At 53.4% G+C, this 22527-nt stretch overlaps 1 protein-coding gene across 2 annotated transcripts in view; it reads right to left on the reverse strand.

Moving 5' to 3' along the window:
- Nucleotides 1–22527, reverse strand: part of ZDHHC5 (zDHHC palmitoyltransferase 5) — a 41707-nt gene that overhangs the window by 2785 nt on the left and 16395 nt on the right. For both annotated transcript variants that reach the window (XM_032775809.2, XM_032775808.2), the window contains exons 3-11: nt 6794–6915; nt 6035–6192; nt 5292–5464; nt 4942–5044; nt 4733–4824; nt 4120–4252; nt 3590–3713; nt 1825–1937; nt 276–1147 (exon numbers count right to left, since the gene is read on the reverse strand). In XM_032775809.2, the coding sequence (XP_032631700.1) occupies nt 276–1147; nt 1825–1937; nt 3590–3713; nt 4120–4252; nt 4733–4824; nt 4942–5044; nt 5292–5464; nt 6035–6192; nt 6794–6915 (1890 nt within the window). The remainder of the gene's footprint in view (nt 1–275; nt 1148–1824; nt 1938–3589; nt 3714–4119; nt 4253–4732; nt 4825–4941; nt 5045–5291; nt 5465–6034; nt 6193–6793; nt 6916–22527) is intronic.

Genomic DNA, 22527 nt, shown 5'->3' on the forward strand with positions numbered 1-22527 from the left:
GGAAGGGGAGAGGAGGGGCATGGCTGGGAGTGGGGGAAGAGAGGGTTTGTCTCACACCACGCTCTCTGGTTCATGTGTTGGAGGGAGGAGGGGGAAGGGCCAGACAAGGGCAGGCAGGACTCCTTGTGGATCACCCCCAGCCTCTCCCTCCTGCGTGCTGTCGACTCCCTCCGAGCTCCTCCGTCGGCATGGCGGTGGGGTGCTTGCCCAGGCAGCTTGTCCCCCGCCGAGTCAAAGAACACATAAAGTGCGCGGTGGGCGGAGTTGGTACTTACTTTGGCGCCAGTAATGGCTGCAAGGCCACCTCTTCTGTCTCCGGGATGCTGGCCTGAGGCGACTGTTTTTGGCTGCTGTAAGACACGACTTTGCCCAGCTGGGGGGCAGTGGGCAGGTCGGGCGAGCGTACCCGAAGTGGCTCCGGTTTGCCGAAGCGGGGTGGCACTGGGCGGGTCAGTGGGTTCTTGCCCAGCGGTGAGCGCTTTGAATCGTCCGAGGAGGAGCTGGTGCGTAGGGCGTTGCTGGAGCCCGGTGTTGACTGGATGCCTGAGTCCACCAGTCCTGTGTCCTCCTCCCTGGCCAGGGGCGACGGGGTAGGTGACTGCTGCAGCAGCTTCTCCCGCTCCTGCATGGAGGCCACAATGTGGCGGGAGAGATTGTCATAGCGCATGGGTGAGGGCTCGCAGGGGGGTGGGTGCTTGGGCGAGCCGGCACCAGGGAAGCGGCTGTGCAGGTCGGCCTCACGCTGCTGGGTGATGCGGGCCGAGAGGAAGGGCGAGGTGTAGCCCATGGGGGGCTCTGGCTCCGGCCCAGCCTGCACTGACTCAAAGTCGGGGCTTTCAGAGGGGGTGAGCAGGCTGTCGTATGATAAGCTGCCATTGCGCGTCTGGTTCACCAGACTCTTGTAGGAGGTGGAGGTGGTGCCCTCTGAGCGGATCGACTGAAGCTGGCCCAGCTCGAAGCCCGTGCCCTGGGCCGACTTGAGGCTAGAGGAGCGCGAGCCGCTTGACAGTGGATCAAAGTGGAAGCTCTTGCCGAAGGTGGGAGAGCGGAAGCTCTCGGGCTCCAGGCTTGGCTCCGAGCGGTAGCTGGGGTTCCGGCTGCTCTCGGCGATGGAGGTGGGTTCCTTCAGGCTGTCCCCTCGGCTCAGCTGCAGGGCACAGGAGATGCATGGTATAGTCAGAGACCCCCTCGCCTAATACCCACAGAACTAGAGACCCACTCCAACCTGTCCTGGGGGCTGGTACAAGGCACCTCCAGAGACAGCCCAGCCCCGACCCCATTTCCCAGGGTTCCACCCTGCAGACTCCTCACCAGGCATACCCCGAGACAGGGCAGAGGAGCTCAAAGCAAGGTCTCCCCTAAAAGGGTCCGGAGCCCCCTCACAGCCCAGCCCCCACGTTCTCCCCAGCTCTGCCCTGTAGGGTTGGCATAGGGCATCCCTGCAGGCAGGGCAGGGGACACATCCCAGGAGATAAGGCAGGGGGAACTCAGCACCCCACCCCGCACTGCCCTGCAAGTTCAGCTTCAGGAGCTGGGGCAACATCCCCTTCAGAAGGGCCCTGACCCCTCTCCCAGGCTTGTCCTCAGGGGCAGTGTTGAGTCCTGTGGGAACCATGAACCTGTCCCCTTATAACACCACAGCCCAATGGCAATGATTGGGTGGGTGGCCTGGGGCTGGACAGAACCAACACGTTCTGAGACACTTAGTCCTTGCATATCCCCGTTCTATTGCCTCCACTTGCCCACGGGCATCTCCTCAGAGTCACTCCTCACCCCCACCCTGCAGTCTGGGCCAGCCCCCAAGGTCTTCCAAGGGCAGCTTACCTTGGCGCTGGTCGAGTGCGGCATGGCAGCTGAGGCACTGCTGCTGCTGTAGCCAGGGCGGTACTTGTACATGGTCGGAGTTGGAGGGCTGTCCCTGCCTAGCAAGCTGCTGTCTGTGGAGGGGGGAAGAGCAAGAGACACACACTCATACACGGCATTCGCGGCCTCACTGCAGGGTCCTCTCCCTGCAGTTGGGGGACACCACAGTCATCGTGCTGATCCGTGAGAACCGTTTCTGAGCCTGGGATGGGGGTTGGGACACCAAGGAGGGGGAGGAATTGGGTTAGATGGGCCAAAGGGCAGCACTGGGAATGGGATGAAATGGAGCAGAAGGGTCATTTCCCAACAGTGAGATCAGGCAGGCAGCTTCCAGCCCTGCGTGCAGCCTAGCCAGTGCTGGGTCATGGGTTCTTGGCTCCACTCTGCTGAGCAAGGGGTCCTGTGACTGGCGGAGAAACACCAAACTGAGCTGCGCAATAATCAAGGGGCTTCACTAACCATGCTGGAGATATGCTGCAGCAGACAGTCCTGCCCTAGTGCCCATCTTGTCTGGGCTTTGTGGATTGTCTTTAACACTGCTCCAACACAAGAGCCTTGCCTGTTCTGAGCGCAGGCAAAAGCCCACAGCTCTTCTCTTCCTGGCAAGGGAGGGTGGGGAGGTGTGCCGGGCATTTTGGGAGCTCTGTCCAACTGACGTTACAGACGTCAGAGTTTGCCCTCACCTCCTGCCTCAAGGCCAAGCATCTTGCCATCACCTTCGAGGCTCTACCCCTGCCCAGATCTTATCTGCCTCTTCCAAAGCCTCTTCTCCCACTGCTCCAGCTCCTCCCACACTAACCCTGGAATTGCCTCCACCCTAGCCCCATTCTGTCCAAATGCCGCCTCTTCCACCAGACCCTGTAGTTCTACCTATGCAGCCTCGCTACATTCCAGCACAGACCCATCCTATGGGGAGTGTGAACTGCTGGGTCCAGTCAGCTGGGAAACAGCTTGGGACAAGGACAGTGTCTTCCTCTGCAATGACCCCAGTATCTCATGCCTCCTCTCCCCACAGACAGAGCTCAACACCATCTCTCAGAGGCAGGCAAACACTTGGAGAAAATGCAGCACAAAGAGGGGAAGCCATTCACTCAAGGTGTCACTAAATGAGACAGTCAGAGCCCAGAGCTCTGGACTCCCAGGAAGATAGTCTAGTCACCAGACCATGTCTCCTCTCCACACACATTCCCTTGGATTCCCTTTCCCAGCAGGGGACAGAACTGGCAGGCCAGGAGGCAGCGATAATGCCTACATGAGGGAAATTAGCACCAGCATCTGAGCTCCCACCTACACATCAGGACAGGCACCACCATCGTGACATCAGGCTACAGACAAGATTCAGGCCCCTTCTAGATCCTGGCTTCCCACACACGAGGGTAGCAGCACAAACCATTCTAACTCGCTAGTCCAGAGAGTCACTGCAGCAACCTTCCCAGCCAGGGATCAGTACAATCGAGGCAACGCAGTCACCAGCTCCGCTTTGCCCTTCGCTAGGCTGTGTGCAACACAAACTAAGCCCTGCAAATGCTCCAAGAGACATTTCTAAAACTGCCCAGTCACTTCTACGCGCAGCTCTGCTAATGCACTTTACTTCTGCTCTGCAGCTCCCGCTGCTATCCCAGCCCTGGGCTCTGCCGATGCATCTCAATCCTGGGCTGTGCCCATTGGCTCCCCGTCCTGCGACAGGTGGGGCACAGCTGCTCATCAGCTGGCATGCCTTCCTTACCCTCATTGGTGGCCAGGGTTAAGTGCGTCCTCAGACCAGTGTAGCGGCTGAGGTCTGGCTTGGGTGGGGGTGGCGGCTCAGCATCGGCAGACTGGCTCTCCATCACCTCCAGGCTTCCTTTGGACTGCAGAGACAAAGGGCAGAGGAGCAATCAGAAGGGTGGGGCAGGACGCCAGGTCCTCCCTGCTAGGCTCAGCAGAAGTGAGGTGGTGTTAGAGGGGCCCTGCTGCCTCCTGGCTGACAAGGCATCCCAGGAGCAATGTCCACTTGCGGCTCAGATGCCAGGTGGGAAGGGAAGAGGTGCCTTGGAGCTACCCAGGAGGAGAGAGAGACAGAGGGAGGGTGTGAGCCTCATGCAGCAGTGGCCGCCACGTGGAAGGAACATGGCTTCAGTTGTGGGGCAGGCTGGACGAACACAGTGAAACCACAGAGAGGGGAAAAAAGGGAGCACGTGAATGGCTCACTCGGTTCCTACTCACGGCTGCACACTGCACCCCTGGGCTCTCCCTGCCAGGTGCCGTCTTCCTCACCTTTGTTCTCTTCAGTTCAGCCTGGATACCGTTGTCCATTATCTTGACAGCGACCTGTCCATCTGACACCTCAGGCCGCAGGAAGGGCGGCTTCACCAACACTGTCTGCTCTGCCTTTGGTCGTCCGAGGTATCTAGTGAAGTACAGGAGAGAGGTTAGCACTGAACTCGACACGAGAACGGCTGAGCTGGGACAGTGCCCTATGCACGCAGACTGCTCCTGCCTGGCTGGCACCCTAAGGGAAGGAGCTGCATGCCCTGGAGGGACCCCCATGAGAGGGAGGGGGAGAGAAGAGCCATGCGCTCTATGAGGCTAAGCCCAGAATGAGGGTGCTTTTAGCTATGCAGTTCCCCAATCACCAAGCAATTCTACAGGGGACATCTAAGCCTCCCACAAAGCCAGGAGGCTCCCCTGAACGCGGCTCCCCCAGGCAAATGCCTCGATAAGCATGATGCTGGTAGCTGCGCTGAGAATACCCAGGGGCAGGTTTGGATTTAAAGCAGAGAGTGGGCACTTGCCCTAGCGAAGCAGACACTCATATGAAGACATCCACCTCCCAGAACAGCTAAACAGGCTGGCTCAGATCTCCCTGTAGCAGGTGGGACAGACTTACCTGGGAGCTGGGGAGCTGCAGAGAACACGGCTGACGTTCTTACAGCAGCCATTGGTGAAGGGGTTCACACCACCCCGGAATTTACCCGTAACCTGTGGGAGACAGAGAACCATTCAGGGGAGCCAGTACGGAGATGCAGGGAGGGGAGGCCGGCCGGCCATTCATCCCCCTCCCACCCTCCAAACACCTGTGGCCTGTAGAGCACATACCTGTTCATTGGTAGTGCGTCCCCTGGCTACCAGCACCACGTGGAACCCCGTAAGGCCAGCTACAGGGATGAAGAACAAGCCAGCCACGCACATCACAGCCATGCTGCCAGCGAAGTCAAGGAACCAACCACAGTGCTGTTCTCATATACACTCCCCGCTCCAACCCCCGCTGCTCCTCCTGCCCCGACTGGGAATGCTCTTCTCCTGGCACCCCCATGCACCTGGGAGACATCCCTTCCCCAGCCTGCAATGCTCATCTCCTGGCACCCCACACTCATGGGAGACAACCCTCTCCTGGTCTGCTGTTTTAGGCAGGATTTCACTGCACCGTGGAGATGGGAGGAGGATACGTGACGGCCATGCGAACCCCAGAGAGCTCTTCCACCTGGTAGAGGACATAGAGCAGGCCAAAGCCGAAGACGCCCATGATGTGCACGGTGAGCGAGAGCAGGAAGAGGAAGAAGTAGCGGTAGTTGCGCCGCCCGATGCAGTTGTTCACCCAGGGGCAGTGATGGTCAAACTCCTGCCAGTTACAAGAGAAGGGCAGAAAACAGTCAGAGGCTTCTGTTCAACAGCAGAGAGCTACAGGTGTAAGCCAACCTACACCATGGGGCAAGCAGAACACAGGCCCCCCTGGCACCTCGCCCTGAACAGAGAGCAGAGCACAGGATTGCCATGCCACCCCACCCCTCCGCTCCTCCCCTCACAGGGAGAGTGGAGCACAAAATTGCCATGTCACCACACCCCTTCCCATGGTTCCTCACCCTCCAGGGAGAGCACAGACCCCTACCTGGGATCAGAGTATAGGACCCTTACTGTCTGAACTTCATGGTGATCAGAGCAGAAGGCTCTCCCACTCCCCTGCCACAGGGAACAGAGTACAATATGCCCTTGTCCTCTAGGGTCCTCACCCCGTAAGCCATAGGGCAAATAGAGTGCAAAACAGACAGAGCCACCCTCCATGTCCTGCACCCAAGCACAGCACAGGACCACCACTGGCATGCGGAGCTGTGCAATACACAGGGTGCTGCAGGCACAGTAGCTCAGATCACTGCAGTCCAGCCTGCACCCTGCCCTGCCGGCGGTTCCTCACCTCCACACAGTTGTCACAGACGCTGCAGTGGGAGCAGCGCGGGGGCCGGTAGAAGCGGCACGTCGCACACCATTTCATGCGCACCTGGATGCCCTTGATCTCCACTGTCTTGTAGAGTGGGGCTCTGAAGTCATCCTCCTTATCCTCATCTTCCTCTGCTGAGGGAGGGGAAATGCCCAGCACAGCAATAAGTCAGAGCACTGGGAAGTCACAGGCCAAACCCAGCTGCTATCTGCCCCCACAAGTTGGGAGAGCTTCTGACAACCGTCAGTCTTTGCTGTCCCGATGCTGTTACATTGGACACATCAGCCACCCCCTAACAGGAAAATCCCGAAGTCTGCATTCTGAGCAGGCACAGGGGCCATCTAGATGGCCCCAAATATTGAACCATCTATCAGGAGGTTCTCCTAGGCCTTGGCCACTCAGATGTCTGCTGACCATGGGAGGCTCAGGGACCTGATCCAGGAATACAGAATTTGTATCTGTTTAGGCCATCAGTCCATCTGATCCAGAATGCTGGCTCCAACAGCGGCCAACACCAGACATGACAGAAAAAAGAAAACCCTCACAATGCATGTCCCAGCACAATACCATATGACCAGGGCAAAGAGGTTCTTTCCTCAGCCCTGTGGCCAGCCTTATGCCCTGAAGCTGGAGATCTGAGGTATCAGCCCCTGTCCTGTCATCAGCAGAGCATGGAAAGAGTTGGCTCCTGACAAGACACTTCCTGGGCTGCACTGAGGTGGGAACAGCTCTCACCTCGTGGGAATATACCCGGGTCCATGAAGGTGGCCATGCTGAAGTTGGCCAGCACGAAGAGGAAGACAACAGCATTGTAGATGGGGATGATCGGGGAGATGTACAGGCTGAGCCCTGGGCACCTGCACACAGACACAAGAGATGAGACAATGCAAAATCACCTTGACTCATGACCTAATTGGACTCCAGATAGGAAGCGCCCAACCCCTCTCACCAGCACTTCCCCGATTTAGTCTAATAACTGCATTCTGCAACCCCAAGAGAAGCCCTTCAGACTCATCTAGCCAAGGAGGGACTCCAGGCAATGCTGTTTGGAGCTGCGAACTGGAAAGGGGTGAGGATGGAGTCCTGCCCTCAACTCTGTGTCTGAGGGCAGCAAGAGTAGCCTTTAATACCCTTTCCCCACTGCTGCTCCTTGCTGCAGAGCTCAGTAGGGCGGCAGCTGGGCAGAGGATAGAGCGAGGGGATGGACGTGTTAGGCACTGGACAAGCCATCCCTGCTGTGCTTTGCAGTGTCCCAAAGTGGAAGTCCACATTCCACCCCCGATAGGTGGGTCATATTTCCCACTGGGCGAACACTGGAGGAGGGGATTCATACTCCACAGGACAGCTTAGGAACCGCATCACACAGGAGCCAAAGAATTCCCAACACACAGCCGTTAACCCTTCCCCTCCCACAACAGGCCACTCCCCTTGGTTCTCTCCAGAAGAGCCAATCAGGACAGTAGTGCACTTGGAAACTCGCCTGCAGCCTTCTCAGCAGGACAGGGGTATACCAAATAGCCAAGCTGCACTGGGAGACTAGGGTACACAGAACTGATTGCGTCCCTCCTCTGGGACAGAGGGGGCGCTTGGGCCCTCCAGCAGAAACAATGCCCAACAGTACTGGCCTGTCTCCTGGGCTACAGGTCCTCTGGCTAGATCCTAACCTTATTCCACTGAGCACCAGCTCTTGCTTGAGCTGGCTGGTATAGAAACTCATTCCTATAACCTCTCCCTACCCGCCTGTAGCTGACTTTGAAATGCAGCACATACCCTCCACACTCTGAACAGTAGCTGCTGGCCATGGGGAACCCAGAGAGTCCAGGAAGTGAAATGATTAGCAATGGGCACATAAGGGAAGCATTCTCGTGGGCCCCTCCGACCAGCTTGGAAAATCCACTGGAAGGGGAGAGTGAGGAACAGTCCTCCCCTTTCACCCCATCACAAATGTCCCCTCCAAATTCAGCCATGTTGGAGGACAAGATGGTCATGCCCAGCCGTTAAATGATGGCTCCAGCCTGCTGTGTGGGACCTAACCATGCCCCCAGTCTGTGCCCAAGGAAGGATGGCCCTGTGGTTAGGGCTCCAGTCCAAGACTTAAGAGAGCTGGGTTCAAGTCCCTGCTCTGCCACAGACTCCCTGTGTAACCTTGTGCAAGTTGCATGGCCTCTCTGTGCCTCAGTTCCCCATCTGTACAATGGGGATAATAGCACTGCCCTGCCTCACATGGGGTATGAGGGTACCTGGGGTATGAGACACTACAGGAATAGGGCCTCCAAATTACCTAAAACAGAGGGAGCCCTGGACAAACCAAAAGCAGGACTGACCCAACTGCTTAAGGCAAACTAGACAGTGAGGGAGAGAAACAGGATAAGCCAGTCTGACCAGCAGCTCCATACACAGAGAGCTTGCAAGAGAAAAAAATGTCCCACACAGCACGTGCAAGGAGACCAGGTAAGAGTGGGGAAAGCGGCTATTGAGCAGAAAGAACCCAAGCAGAACATCCAAGTGAAAAAGACAGCCCCTATGTCTGAATGCTGGGACAGTCAGTTAAGGCTCCTCAAACAGTCCTAACTCTGCCATGGGGGCGGGGGGTGGCAAAGAAGTTCATTGTGCGCTTCCCAGTGCCCTCTGGGGGACAAAGTCAGTCACAAGCACCTAGGCTGTACAGGAGGATGGAATACTTTAGGAAAAAAGGTCTCTAGTTATAGCAAGGAGGATGGAATCAGAGTGGAAATCTGGGAAGGGCCCACCTTTTTCTTCTGCGATTATACAGCGCCCACACAATGGTGCTCTGGTCCCTGGCTGGGGGTACTAGGTGCTACCATAATACTCCTAATAAATAATGTACAGTGCTCAGTTCAGTCATGCTCTAGTCCCTGGCCAGGGTCTTCATGTGCTACTGTATACAAATAATAAAATCTAGCTCAGTCATGGGTGGTGGGTCTGAGATCCACAATGGCTAATACTCTGCTAGTGCTAAGCCTGTTTGGGCTGAGGTCAAAATAGGGTAGATAGTGATAAGGGAATTCCAACCTTATATAGAGAATCCCCACCACGCTACGCAGACCCGCTGGAATTAACCAGACCCATACAACAAAAGGCTTCTATAAACCTTGAGGTGTATTTCAGTGCTGAAGGCTGGGTGGGGCGGGCAGGAGCCAGACTGAGGTGCATTGGCAAAGTAGAAGGCATGACTGGAAGAGCAGGAGTCACTACAGAGTAGGATTGCGTACTGCGGTGCAAGTGATGTTACTGGTGTGACGTCCCTTAGAAATATGCCACCACCCACTCTCTGGAAAACTCATATGGTGTGGGAGGGCAAGATGTGCCACGGGGGAGACAGGGCTCAGATGCCCCTCATTCTAGATCAGGGGTCGGCAACCTTTCAGAAGTGCCGTGCTGAGCCTTCATTTATTCATTCTAATTTAAGGTTTTGTGTACCAGTAATACATTTTAAAGTTTTTAGAAGGTCTCTTTCTAGAAGTCTATAATATATAACTAAACTATTGTCGTAGGTAAAGTTAATAAGGTTTCAAAATGTTTGAGAAGCTTCATTTAAAATTATATTAAAATGCAGAGCCCCCCGGACTGGTGGCCAGGACCCAGGCAGTGCGAGTGCCACTGAAAATCAGCTCGCGTGCCCGTGGCATAGGTTGCCTACCCCTGTTCTAAACGGAGCCCCCCCATTCACCCACACATACTGCCGGGTGTTTAGCTGGCTGGCTAACAGCTCCTCCAGAATCCCAGGATGGTTTGGAGGGATGCTGAGAGTGGTGTCAGAAATGGTGTACACTGGTAGGGGAATCACTGTCCCTCCTCCCCTGGAGGAGCCTGGGCTCAGGAGATAGTGGGCTTCCCCCTTGAAGGCGCCAGTGTAATACCCTAATCTGCTTTGCTGCTGGGAGTTTAATCCCACAGATCTAGGGCAGCATCTGTCCTTCTCCCCTCTCCCCCCTCCCCAAACTCAGAGCAGTCTGCAATACACACAGAGGGATTTAGGCAGCAGGAGCACAGAGACAGAGAGGAGAGCGCATGGGTGGCTGAACAGGATGACATATGGCATGACTGGGGTAATCCATGGTAGCCTCAGAGTCTGGGGCAGCAGTTGTGGGGAACATACTAGATTGGGCAGGGATGGCCTGCCCCACTGCTCCTTGTTTCTCTCCAGCCCCTCCTCCGCTGCCAGACGGATCATTGAACAGTCCCTTTAAAGGGACAGCTAGGACAGAAAAGCCCACTTTAACCATCCTCTCACATGCAGGTCAGTAGGAACACAGGCAATCTCCAATGGAGGGCAGGGGTGGGGCAACAGCAGCCACATGTGCTATATGAACCCTGGCTCTGGCACTGCTAACCAAAATCAAAGTGTGAGATGTTCAAATGCCAACACCTACAGCCTAGGCCTAGCAAGAGGCAAGCAGTCCAGTGGTGCCGGGAGGAAAGGGCTAGGGGGCAGGCTACGGAGAAGAGGGGAGGGCTCGGGGAACTGGACACAGTCTGTCTGCTCTAGGGCATCAGTTCCAATCCTGTGGTTCATAGTGAGTTACTCCTATCCCACTTTTGTTTCCCATCATGGTGCTGAAGCAGTGATGCAGTCAGAACCATTACAGCTATTTGTACTGCTTGTGCAAGGGGAACTGGGAAAGGCCTTGGTACATTTCTCAATGCACAGATGTTCCCATCCCAAAGTCACCAGCACTTACTTAATCCTCCCCATTAGTAGTCTCAGCAGAGGGACTATGGCTGGACAGGCCACAGATTGAAGAGTCTCTCATCACCCCAGGGCTAGAGTTAGACACTGCTGGGGGAAGCAAGCACTGCCACTGCCTGTGCTGTGCCTGCACACATGCTCTGTTAGCGGTGCCTGTTCTGGGAGTGCATGGCAAGGCGGGGAGCTGCCAGCAGGTGGAGTGAGGCCTGGATAGGACTGGTAGGAAGAGGAATCGTGCTGAGACGCAAGGGAGAGGTAAACAATATGTGCCTGTCCTGGAAGCCAAGGGAGGAGCCGCTGCACACACCTTTCCTGGCATGCAGCTTCAAGCAGTGGGAGAGAGAGATGAAAGAAGGGCAGGGAGGCGGAGGGAGATAAGGGCATGGGGAGAAAGGAGAGATGACCAGAGAGCAGGTAAGTAGGAAGGGAGGTGCTGGTGGCCACACCCAGCTGGAGGCAGTGGTGGGGCAGGCTTGCTCATTTCCCACCTAATAATTAACCCAATTAATTCCCGTCACTCTCTCCTGGCAGGCCATGGGAAGAGAGCCTGCATCCAGGTCAGTGTCCCTCCCAATATACCCACCACCAGGCAGGCTCTCACTTTCTCACACCATGTTTGGCCTGGGTGGAGGAAGTGGTGACACTCTCACTGACTGAATAGCCTCAAAGGATGCTCTGCAACCCAGGAGGGAAAGGAGTCGCCTGGCCCAGGACTAGCAGAAGTACTGGAATGCCATTCCAGCTCCTAAAAAAGGTGCCGAAACCGTGTACTGGACCATTCTGGCATGGCTTGAGCCCTGCTCCTGGGTGTTGTCCCACACTCTGCCACAGACCTGCTAAGTGATTTTGGGCAAATCACTTCCCTTCTGGGTTTCCCCATCAGTCTCACACACAGGGAGGTGGGGGCAGGGAGATGGCTAAATCCACTAATACTCACAAAGTCCTTGGATAGCAGAGGTGCTACAGATTGCAATTTCTGCTCCAACAAGCCCCTCTTGCAATGAGCCATACCCTAGGTTTCTTCCTACCTGAACAGCCACTAGCCACAGAAAGCTAAGTACTGCCCATCATGCACAGGTCAGAGACTGAGAACAATGTACCACGCAGGCTGTGTGAAGTGAAACTGAGGCAGCCTGGGGTGTCACGACCCCACCCCTAGCACATTCATTCTGTGCCTGACTGACAGCATCAAGCTTAGTTTGCATGTGACTGCTGCGAGCACCCAAGCAGCCTTACACCATTCCTGATTCTAGACAGGTTTTAGTAATTTTATATCAGTACCAGAAAGGAAACAAAAGTGTGTGGGGTAGAGGGGGTGGCTTTCAATCCTTTCCGTTCCTGGCAGGGGGATTCCCCCACAGTGATTCAGAATGGCACATGAAGCTGCACTCCAGAAGCCAGCCGGGGGCACCCTGCATGAGAAAAGCCTTGCAAGGAGCAGGCAGACAAGGAGCAAAATTACCGCGCTTTTGAAGGACACCCTTCCTGGGGTGGCTAAAAATCCTCCCTTCTGCCACAACTCAGACCACATCAACCCCGAAATCCTCCCTGATTTCCCCCCTCACTGCCTTCCCCTTCAAAGCTCTGCACTGCTCAGCCCCTGCCCAAGCCGCCTTCCTTCCTCACTGCATCCAAGCTGCCCCTTATACGTGGGGCTGTTTCCTGGGCACCTAATCACCACCACCACCCCTTTTGTTTGGACAAATTCCTCCTTAAACCTTGCATCTTTCAGTGTCAATCCTCTCTCAAAAGTGATCTTCATCTCACTGGCATCCTGGGCATCTGGCCATTCCTCCCCCTCTCCTGACGCAATACCTAGAACTGTCTCATCTGTTCAGGGTAGTCCAACAGCTTCTTGGGGCACAGACTGTGTTTTCCTTTATGGATTGTACAGCATCAGGTGCCCTGACTGGGCTGGCCAAGCAAATGAGGAGGGACTTGACTTTACAATCCACCTCAGCAGAGGCCTGACTGCCTGACGCTGGAGTCCCTTGAAGGCAGACGGTGTCAGATAAGGGTTGGTGCAGAGAAATCCAGCAGCCTATGACTCACTGAGGAAGGGGGAAGTCGCTCCACTTTAAGGGCTTTAAAGACCACTTCTGCCACTTTATGTTCTCTACAGTGGCTGCCTAAAAAGATTCAGGCCAGGAACCAAACATGCACCATCTGAGAAAGGAAGGAAGAAACACTGCTACGAGAGGGTTACACTTGACAATTGAGCCTCATGGTTCCCACGTTACACATGCTGCTGATGAGGGATCACAGCATAGGACAAATAAGAGTGCAGTTTGTACAGGTGGAAGCCCCTCTGAAATCACACCCAACACATGGGGCTTTCCTTAGGGAAAGGTGAGGGCAGAAGCGACACCAAGAAGCTGAACCTGGCTCGCTATCTCAGAATATGTCACATCAGTAACGGTATGTATCTCTTCTCTGCACAGTTAACCCAGACTCTAGCTCAAGCCCCCTTACAATCCACACAGAAAAACCCCAAACTGAGAGGTGGTTTAAGCCTAGTCTAACTTACCTGGGGTGGGGGGGGTTAGAACCCAGGCCCCACTTTAACTTGGGCTGGAACCTGCCCACTTTGCAATGAAGAGACAGGCTAACTCACTTGAGTGCTGATAATCCTCCACAGTCTCCCCACGATTCCTCCCAAAGGACAGACAAGTTCTCTTTCAATTGACAACTGACTAGGAAAAAAAATCCTAGAGCATCTCTGCACACAGAGCCATGGGATATGTTCCCACACACACACACACGGGCAAGTGCCAAAACAGTGAGGACACAATAATGTAGATGGGGCTTGGCTGTGGGGAACCCCTCAGGCTATGCTAACCTCAGTGCTCAGACCCAGGTGCCAAGCACCCATGTTAACTATGCAATGAAGCCATACCCTGGACTAAGGAGGGAGAGACCCCTCATACTAACCACCCCATCCACTACGCAAGACTACAGTATTCCTAGGATTACAGATGACTCCAATATCCCTCACTGGTAACATCTGCCAAGCATTCCTGCAGGGCAAGAGCTGAACTAGCATGGCTAGCAAGGAGAGCCAAGACACCTGTGAATCTACAGCATACCAATGAGCCTGTACTTTGAGTTTAGCAATATATCTGTGTATGGTTTGTATCTTCTCCTCACAAAGGCTGGCCTGGGAATTGCTCAGCGACTCAAGGTGCTCATTCCACCTTTCTTCTGGGGTCCAGTCCCTGCCAGCAAGGGGAGCTCAGGACCTGAAATCTGAGCCATGCTGCTATTAGACTGCAATTCCAAATGTCGTCACAATGGAAGACCCACATGCCATACCACAGGACCCACGACTATGAACAGTGAAACTTAGCCTCTGTAATAACTGCCCATCTCCCACCACTCCAACGCTCCTTGTGAGCTCAACTGCGTGACACTGGCCCAGGAGGGAGTCCAGAATGGTTAGAAAAGCCATTCAAGGGATTGGTAGAATGACGCTTTTCACTTGGCTAGTGTTTTTGCAGACGGATAAGACACTCACAGGGCCCCCAAAAAGGCAGAGCTTCTTCCTCTGCTCCTCGCTGCCAGAGAGAGAAGAAAGTACCTCTTGATCTGGGGCCACTGGCAGAGGTGAGGTGACTATTAATTAGCCAGGAAAGATAAAATAGGGAGAGCATATAGGGCAGAAGTTGGAATGCAGGACCTCATATAGCTATCTATATCCAAGGATATTGCAAAAGCAGCTGAACTTCACTCCTTTAAGACAGCTGAAGAGAGACTGCAAACAGCCAAGCTATAAGCACTGAAGGAGTCACTCACTGAGTTGCCATCAGTTGATTAGTTTCTGGACTTCCTGCAGCCACATGGAGCTGTGAAGCCCCTGGTGGTGCATAGCATGGTGCAGTAAAAGAGAGAGGGAGTTGGGCAAGACTCCAATAGCAGCAATATACTCGCTCAGCTGTGAGGCCAGGGCTTCAAGGTCAGCGATTGTGGGAACCACTCGCACTTTCTCCACTCTGGAGGGCCAGAGCTCTGAACCCACTCAGTTCCTGGTTCTCTAGGGAGGGGGTTGAGACGTCAGCTCCCTAGCAGATCCATGCAGGTGAATCCAGGGGAGAGGATGGGCTGGTCCCCTCTCTGCTCACAAGGCAGGGAGTAAGTTTGGTCCCTTCTCTACAAGGCAGCCACCACATTCACGGCAGCGTCCTCTTCTCCCTCCTACTACAGGGAGTTGCTGAGTAGTAGCTGGCCTTGCAGAGCTGAGTCACTCCCAATCCCTGCCCTTGAACCCTTGATTTTACAGCTCAGACTATAAGCTATTGTTGGAATTTTGCCCAACTCCCTAGCTCTTCCCTCTGCTGAACAGGAAAGGAAGTGGAGGAGAGGTGTTTTGGGAGGACAGCAACTTGTGGGGAGGGAACTGAAGAGGAAAACATGGTTGTTAACCAGAGGAGGAAAGGGTGAGCCTAGTAGAGGGAAAAGACTGATGTGGGGGGGTGTCACACGTATAATTTTGGAATGGCTCCCCCCTCTCCAAGAGCAAGTTTCCCTTCCCTTCAAGAAAGTGAAAGTAAAGCCTCATTGAAGTTTTTAGGGTGAGAGGGAAGGGGAACAGTCAGGGAGACCCATTCAGCCTTTGTCACTAGTTACCTCACTTTCCATGATAAGTGCTCAAGTAGTGAATGAGCCAAAAAAAACCCACAAAGAAGAATGTAGGAAGCTGGACCTTTGCAAGCTAGTAGAGGCCATGCACAGCTGCAGGTGTGGATCTGGGACAGAGAACTTCACCTTCTAACAGGAAAACTTTCACACCATCTCCTCTCTCCCTCGCAATGCCAACAAAGCACGTAACCAGTCTTCCAGCAGGGAGATGTACTGTTCCTGAGGGGAATTAATGGCAGAACCCCCCAATTGGGCATTCCAGTACAGAGGGCAAATTCAACCCCAAGCAAGGAGGAAAGTGGACCCCCTCCCCTGGACACTTCAGGAAGAAGCAGTCAAGTTTCTAAGAGACAGTGATGGACACTCAAGGATCAGCTGGGTAAGAAAACAAAAGCAGCCTGACTTCAGCCCCAGTAGTGATCCCAGTGAACCAGAATCATAACAGAGACAGAACAAGTCTCCAACTGCAAAGGGAACAAAGGGATTAACTCCAACAGTTTATCCTCCTCCCCAACTCTGAATGAGCTCTGGAATGCTCAAGACAAGTACTTTACTGGGGAATCTTTTTATTCCATTCCAAGAGTGTTTTGGGTATTCAGAGCCTCCATAACACATTCTTCTCCATGTAGTTAACAGGAAACGAAAGAGATTGCATAGCACCAGCTCCTCAATCTCCCCTATCTGCCCTAGGGAAAGTCTATACCCACCCATATCAGGTCTAGTAATAGCACACCAGGCAGGCAAGCTGCCAAACCAAGACCATTTAGTACACAGTGAACTTTATATCCAGAACAGCAGGCTGGGGATTCAAAGCCATTCCAGTCTGGGATTTCAGAGCAGGAGTTCAGGAACTGAGCCAAAGTTCAGAGATGCCCAGATTCCACAAGAGAAAAAAAACATTCTCTTCCAGATCTGTAGGATCCACACCCCAGGGGTTTAGTGTTCCTGACACCAGCCACAGCAAGACCTGTACTTCCAGCTCCTAAGCACATCAGCAGCCACAGCAGACTAACAACACAAGTCACACTTTCATGCCACTCATGGGCAGTGGAAGCCACGCTCAGGGCACTAATGGCAGCATTCACTTGCCCAGCCTTTACATTGTGGAACCTGCACACCAGTGTGCTAGCATCAGGATTCATATTACCAGCCTCTAAGTCAGGGATCGGCAACCTTTGGCACACGGCCCGCCAGGGTAAGCCCCCCTAGTGGGCCAGGCCGGTTTGTTTACCTGCCGCATCCACAGGTTCAGCTGATCACAGCTCCCAGTAGCTGCAGTTCGCCATTCCAGGCCAATGGGGGCTGCGGGAAGCGGCGACCAGCATTTCCCTCAGCCCGCAACACTTCTGGCAGCCCCCATTGGCCTGGAATGACGAACTGCAGCCAGTGGGAGCTGCAATCCACCAAACCTGCGGATGTGGCAGGTAAACAAACTGGCCCGGCCCACCAGGTGGCTTACCCTGGCAGACTGTGTGCCAAAGATTGCCGATCCCTGCTCTAGGTGTTCTGGGTGTGCGGAATCCACACTTCCAGGAAATGTGAAGCCTGACACTAGTGCACTTTGATGTTAAGGTCCTACTAGCTAATTGTTCCAGACTTCACCCTCCAAGCAAACAAAGATTCGCATACCAGGCACTAGTGCCAGGATTCCCAAACTCAGATTCTCAGCACAGTGAGAATTCCTCAAGGGCAACAGTGCCTGGATCCACCCTCCAAGCACCAGAGATAAGAAAGTCCTAGGCAGGTACCATTTGCTCCTTGCAGAGCAGGGGCCCGGGCTGATGCTGGAAGGAAGCCTCATTATTTGAAGATAGACAGGGCAATGCATTCCTGTCTTTCATGCTCCTAGCTAGACTGGACTTCCCCACACTGAGTTACAACATGCCCCAGGAGAAGCAGCAAGGACAGTGAATGTTTCCATGCTCCTGGAGGTGGGGTTCTCCACATAGCAGCCTCAGTGACCATCTGAATCCCAGGGAAATGAGGCTTGCTCTTACGTTTAGAGAGAAACTAACTGATTTCCAGAGGAGTTGTTGAGGCTTGTCTTTCCATGGTAGATAACAACAGAGCGCTTGGAAACTCAACAGTTCAGCCTACCAGGCAAACTGAGTCATACTTTGAGAGCTGAGGCATAGATGGTTTCTCTGCTAGTCACACTTGGAGAAACCAGTTACTTCATAGACCAGAGGGGGGAAAACTACAGCTCGCGGGCCACATCCGGCCTGCAGGACCCTTCCCTCTGGCCCCTGAGCTCCTGGCAGGGAGCGGGGTCAGGACAGGCTTGCAGAGGAGCCAGCCCAGTTCCCGCAGCAGCCTGGTGAGCGGGGTGGAGTCTAGCCCCTGGCCCTTCCCTTTCTGCTCCCCTCCCTGCCTCCCTCGCAGTCACAGTTCCCCCAGCACCTGGGCAGCGTGGCTGCAGCTCTGGCCGGTCGGCACGGCTATAGCGCCGCCAGATCTGGTGTTCCAGGGTGGCGCTATCAGGGGGAGTTTCAGGGAGGACAGTCAAGGTCCTGGGCCCTGTTGCCAGGGGCAGGGGCAGAGCAAGCCAGGCCTCCCTCCACCTCCAGCATGCTTGGCCCCTGTCCCCAGCAGCCAAGCCCAGACAGGGAGCGAGCCCTGCCTGACTGCCAAGGAGAGCAGCCAAACGAGCAGGGGACATGCACAGGGAAAGGACTGAGCCCCCCTTTCCCCCACTCCACAGATAACATGGGGTGGGGAGAGCAGGGAGGATTGGATAGGGGACCCCAGGAGGGGTGGTCAGGGGGTAGGGAGCAGGGAAGATTGGATAGGGGCAGGGATCCCGGGGTAGTCACGGAGTGGGGAGCAGAGGAGATTGGATGGGGCGGGGATCCCAGGGGCGGTCGGGGAATGGGGACTGGGGGGGTTGGATGGGGCTTGGGGTTCTGGGGGGCTGGATAGGGGGCCAGGCCATGCCTTGCCTCACTGTTTGGGGAGGCATAGCCTCCCCCAGCCTTCCCTACCCGGCCCTTCATACAATTTCTGTATCTGATGTGGCCCTAGGGCCAAAAAGTTTGCCCACCCCTGCCATAGACCGTGCTCTTTAATGCAGCCAGATCTTCCTCTCTCCCCAAAGATAGCAGTTATAGCACAGGAACAATCACACCCCCAAAACCCCCTCCTCTTCCTCTTCTAGTGGCTATTTCATTTCCCCCAGGGAGACAATTACTTCACAGGAAACAACCCCCCATGTCTGACTCTGGTGCTGCACTCTGACCTTTCCCTCTGTATAGTTAAGAGTAGATGCTGCTGGCATTATCACATTCACTTGGCTGAACTGTGAAGGGGGGGATAGTCTGGCCTTTCCAGTTTCTCGCTAAACCCTCATTGCAAATAACCCTCCAGCTCCATGTGGTTGCATTTTGTCAAGACTGCAAGGGGTGCAATACAGCTAGGACCCTCTGCTCAGACTCCCTGTGAAAGGCCCACTGGGAGGCCTGATACCACAGCCCACCCCAATTCCAACCCAGTTCCAGGCAAATCTGATCACACTTCCTGCTTTACTTTCACTATTGCCCACCCACCCTCATGGGGCAGGAGCAAGCTCCCATTTCCTCCTATGGAAAGGGAAGTTAGGTTTCCTTGACCCATTCAGCCCTTGGTCTCAGCTGAGACTGACAAATGGAAAATCAATGCCAGTGGCTTTTTTGTGATATAGACTCATGTGACTGTCAGAAACTGAGCCTTATCAGTACTCAGGCAAGCTCAAGAGAGATCAGAGTGATCATAAATCTCAGCACCTTCAGAAAAAAAAAGATCCACTATAAAACAACCCAGCCTGCCAAAAATAATGCCACCAAAATGCCTCCAATAAACCAAGTGAAGAAATGTGCATATTCACTTTAACAAACATGTAAGGCACTCAAGTATCATAGGAATAGGCTCATTGTAAAGAAAGAGACAAGAAGAACACGGGCCGACAGCCATCCTTGCAACCCATACAGTCTTCAACTCATTTCAAATAGGAACCGAACAGCTGTGAGCAGATGAATTTCCATCACTACTGAGCTGGCACAGGTTTGGCTGGGGCCCCAGAGGCAGGACAGAGAATCCATACCCCATTCACCATCCCCCTGACTGAAACAGAGCTGCAACCGTCAGTGCAAAAGACTATATTTCATTTCATATCTCCTGAGATACTACTTCTCAGGGTACCTCACTTTCTAATGCTTTCAAACTACAAGTACTATACAGCAAGATGAAAATCCAAACTCATCCTTGCATTTGGATAGTGCTTTTCTTTCTGCAGAATGCCCATAAGAAAAAGGACTGGGGTGACTGAAGGAGGACAGGGAATGAGGGGTTAGCAGCCACTGGCTGCTTTTTTTGGTACAGACTAAAACATAAGAGATAGCAGCTTGTTTGGGGAAGTGGGCAATTGTGTTGCTTAATCAGGGAGCTGGAGAGAGGGCAGCTAGGAATTCTGGGAGGAATTTGAGCAAAGGGACAAACAGCAGCTGTACATTACGAAACCTCTGTGAAAGGTGAGATTATATAGATGGCCAAATTGTCTTCAAAAGGGGAAAGACAGTGAAAACTAGGTTTACAGAAACTCAGGGGAGCAGGCCTGGAAGGGTGTGAAGGGAGGGGGGAGAGAAATGGATCCCAAACGGCTTTCCCTGTCCTAAATGATTGGAAATGTTCAGGAGAAACTCCCAATACAAATTCACAGCTTCTTCCTCCTTCCAAGAAGAGAATGGGGGACATAGCTCACTTCCTTCTTTAGTCTCACTCAAGTCAATTCTGTTTTTGCAGCTTCGTCTCAATAGTGGCCGATGACCCCAACTAGTTTAAACCATATTATGTGACTTGATGCCTCTCCTAACTAAGTCGATACATTAAAATGGACTTCTTGACTTAGGCACGTAAATCCTAGGTCAGGTCTCAGATGGACTAATGGGCAGCACAGATTACATGCTGGAAAGATGCAGTGAAGGATCCACATGGGCCACAAAATCTCCAAAGATAGCCATCCAGGCAGTGTAAATAGAAACTCATGCACCCGTGGGATTCGCACACCCCATTGCTGAGGATTATCATCACAGGCCAACGAGAGACCTGCAAGTCGTTTGAGTATTGGCCTGCTAAACCCAGGGTTGAAAGTTCAATCCTTGAGGGGGCCATTTAGGGATCTGGGGCAAAAATCTGTCTGGGGACTGGTCCTGCTTTAAGCAGGGGATTGGACTAGATGACCTCCTGAGGTCCCTTCCAACTCTGATCTTCTATGATCTTAAGGAGAAAAAAGTAGGTTCCATGTAAAGACTTATCTCTCTTCTGTTTAACTCCGTGTAACTACTGTGTTTTGTTTTCCAAATCAAATGCTTTAGAAACAATGCCAGCAGCACAGCCCTTGTAAGCAACCCTGCAATAAACAAGACAGCCCTAGTGAGCAGTCCTACTGGAGGCAGTTTGGGACTGGGCTGCTCCCATACCTGACCACAGGCTGTGGAGAGAGCAGACTGAAACATACCAGGCTTGCACCATTGTCACCTGATTGCTGCTGTCACTATCCAGGGACACCAAAAGGGGAGGGGACCTGTCTGTAGCCAAAAACCAAGCGGCTCACAAGTGTCAGAGGAGGGAAAATACAAGGACAACGATTCAATCTCAAGAATTGTTATCAAGTGAGAATAAAATCAGATTTGCAGCCTTATGTTCCTTTCCACCACCTCAAGTAGCTGTGCGAAAAAAAAGAGGATCAAGAGGGGACTCGGTCTCTGAGCTGAAGGAAACAATACAACGTAGCCCTCAATAATCTGACTGGCAATGTACTGTTTTGGCCTCTCTGAGCTGTGCTCCTGTCTGGCGGTGCTTTCAGTTTTAATCTGACGCTGTAAAGTAGGTTAAACAACTTCAACTGACCTACAATTAAATGACTCTGCCCAGGTATTTCCATCCTGAACAAACCTGCTCAACGGTGCAGGTGTTTAAGTAATTGCAACAAGGCTTTGCAGCTTGCAGCCCTGGGAGAAGAAGATCTAGTGGGAGAAGGGAGCTCACTCTTATACTCAGTGATTTTTCACACCTGTCCAGTTGCTGGCTCACAGACTGGTGGGGACTGCCCCCTTTTCTCCTACTTTTACACTCTTCTGCACCACTGTGAGATGCTACACATCACAATGATGGGAAAAACAGACTGTGCATCTTATTCCAGCAGGGAAATGACACAAACGACAACTCACGGAGAAAGTACAGATCTGGAGGGCAAGCCCCAATTCTTTCCCCGTTTTGCGCACACTGCTACACAACCTGGCTGGCACCATCAATCAATTTACTTGTCAGGGGGATGATATTTTACAGCCCAAAACGGCAAGGGTGTTGTCTTCCTTTCACCCCTCAGCACCTGAGTCAAAGTGGATATACGAAAACATGTCTAATTAAATAGATGCCTTGAGTCCCTATGCTGGGAATTCTGAGGGCTACTGGACAAAATGTCAGTCACCCCAAATCACACTGGGGAGCAATCAAACCAGCACTACCCTCCCTATCTAGATATATCGTCCTTTAGTACTCTCCAACCACCCTTTCAACTCTACAGCTTTATGACGAAGTAGCAAGTGGGGAAAAAGCATGCCCTGCCCTTCTCTTTTCACTCCTCTATTGAACAATCTAAGGTGTTTCCCCACAGCACCATGGGCAGTGGGTATAATAGGCCAGGGGAGCCTCTGTCTCCCCTGGTGCAGCCACTGCCATGGGACCCAGGTTGCGGGTTTGGCGGGAGAAATTTTTGCTCTTTATTATGCCCCATGCAGGTTCTGGGGTGGATGAGGAGAGATTATGTGCTATTCAGCTTCCTGGGTTCATTAGTAATCTCCCTGGACTCCAGGATGCTGAGTAACACACTGCCTCCTCAGCCACCAGAAGTGGGGTTCCCCCCACCGCCCATGCCCAACACTAATCAATCCCTTTGCCAGCCAATATTAGTGGCTCCTCCAGTTCAAAGCGAGGGTTCAGGCAGTAACGCCCAGCAGGGGAAATTCTTGCCCAAGTCTTAATAAAAGGCTCTCAGCAACAGCAAGTCAACTCATGAATGGAGCTAAGTGCATTTCTCAGCTGCCCCTCCATTCCCAGCGGCAGCTCCTCACTCATGCCATCTGGTAGATGT

The sequence above is a fragment of the Chelonoidis abingdonii genome, chromosome 4 (genome assembly GCF_003597395.2).
Source record: "Chelonoidis abingdonii isolate Lonesome George chromosome 4, CheloAbing_2.0, whole genome shotgun sequence".
Taxonomy (NCBI): Eukaryota; Metazoa; Chordata; order Testudines; family Testudinidae; genus Chelonoidis; species Chelonoidis abingdonii.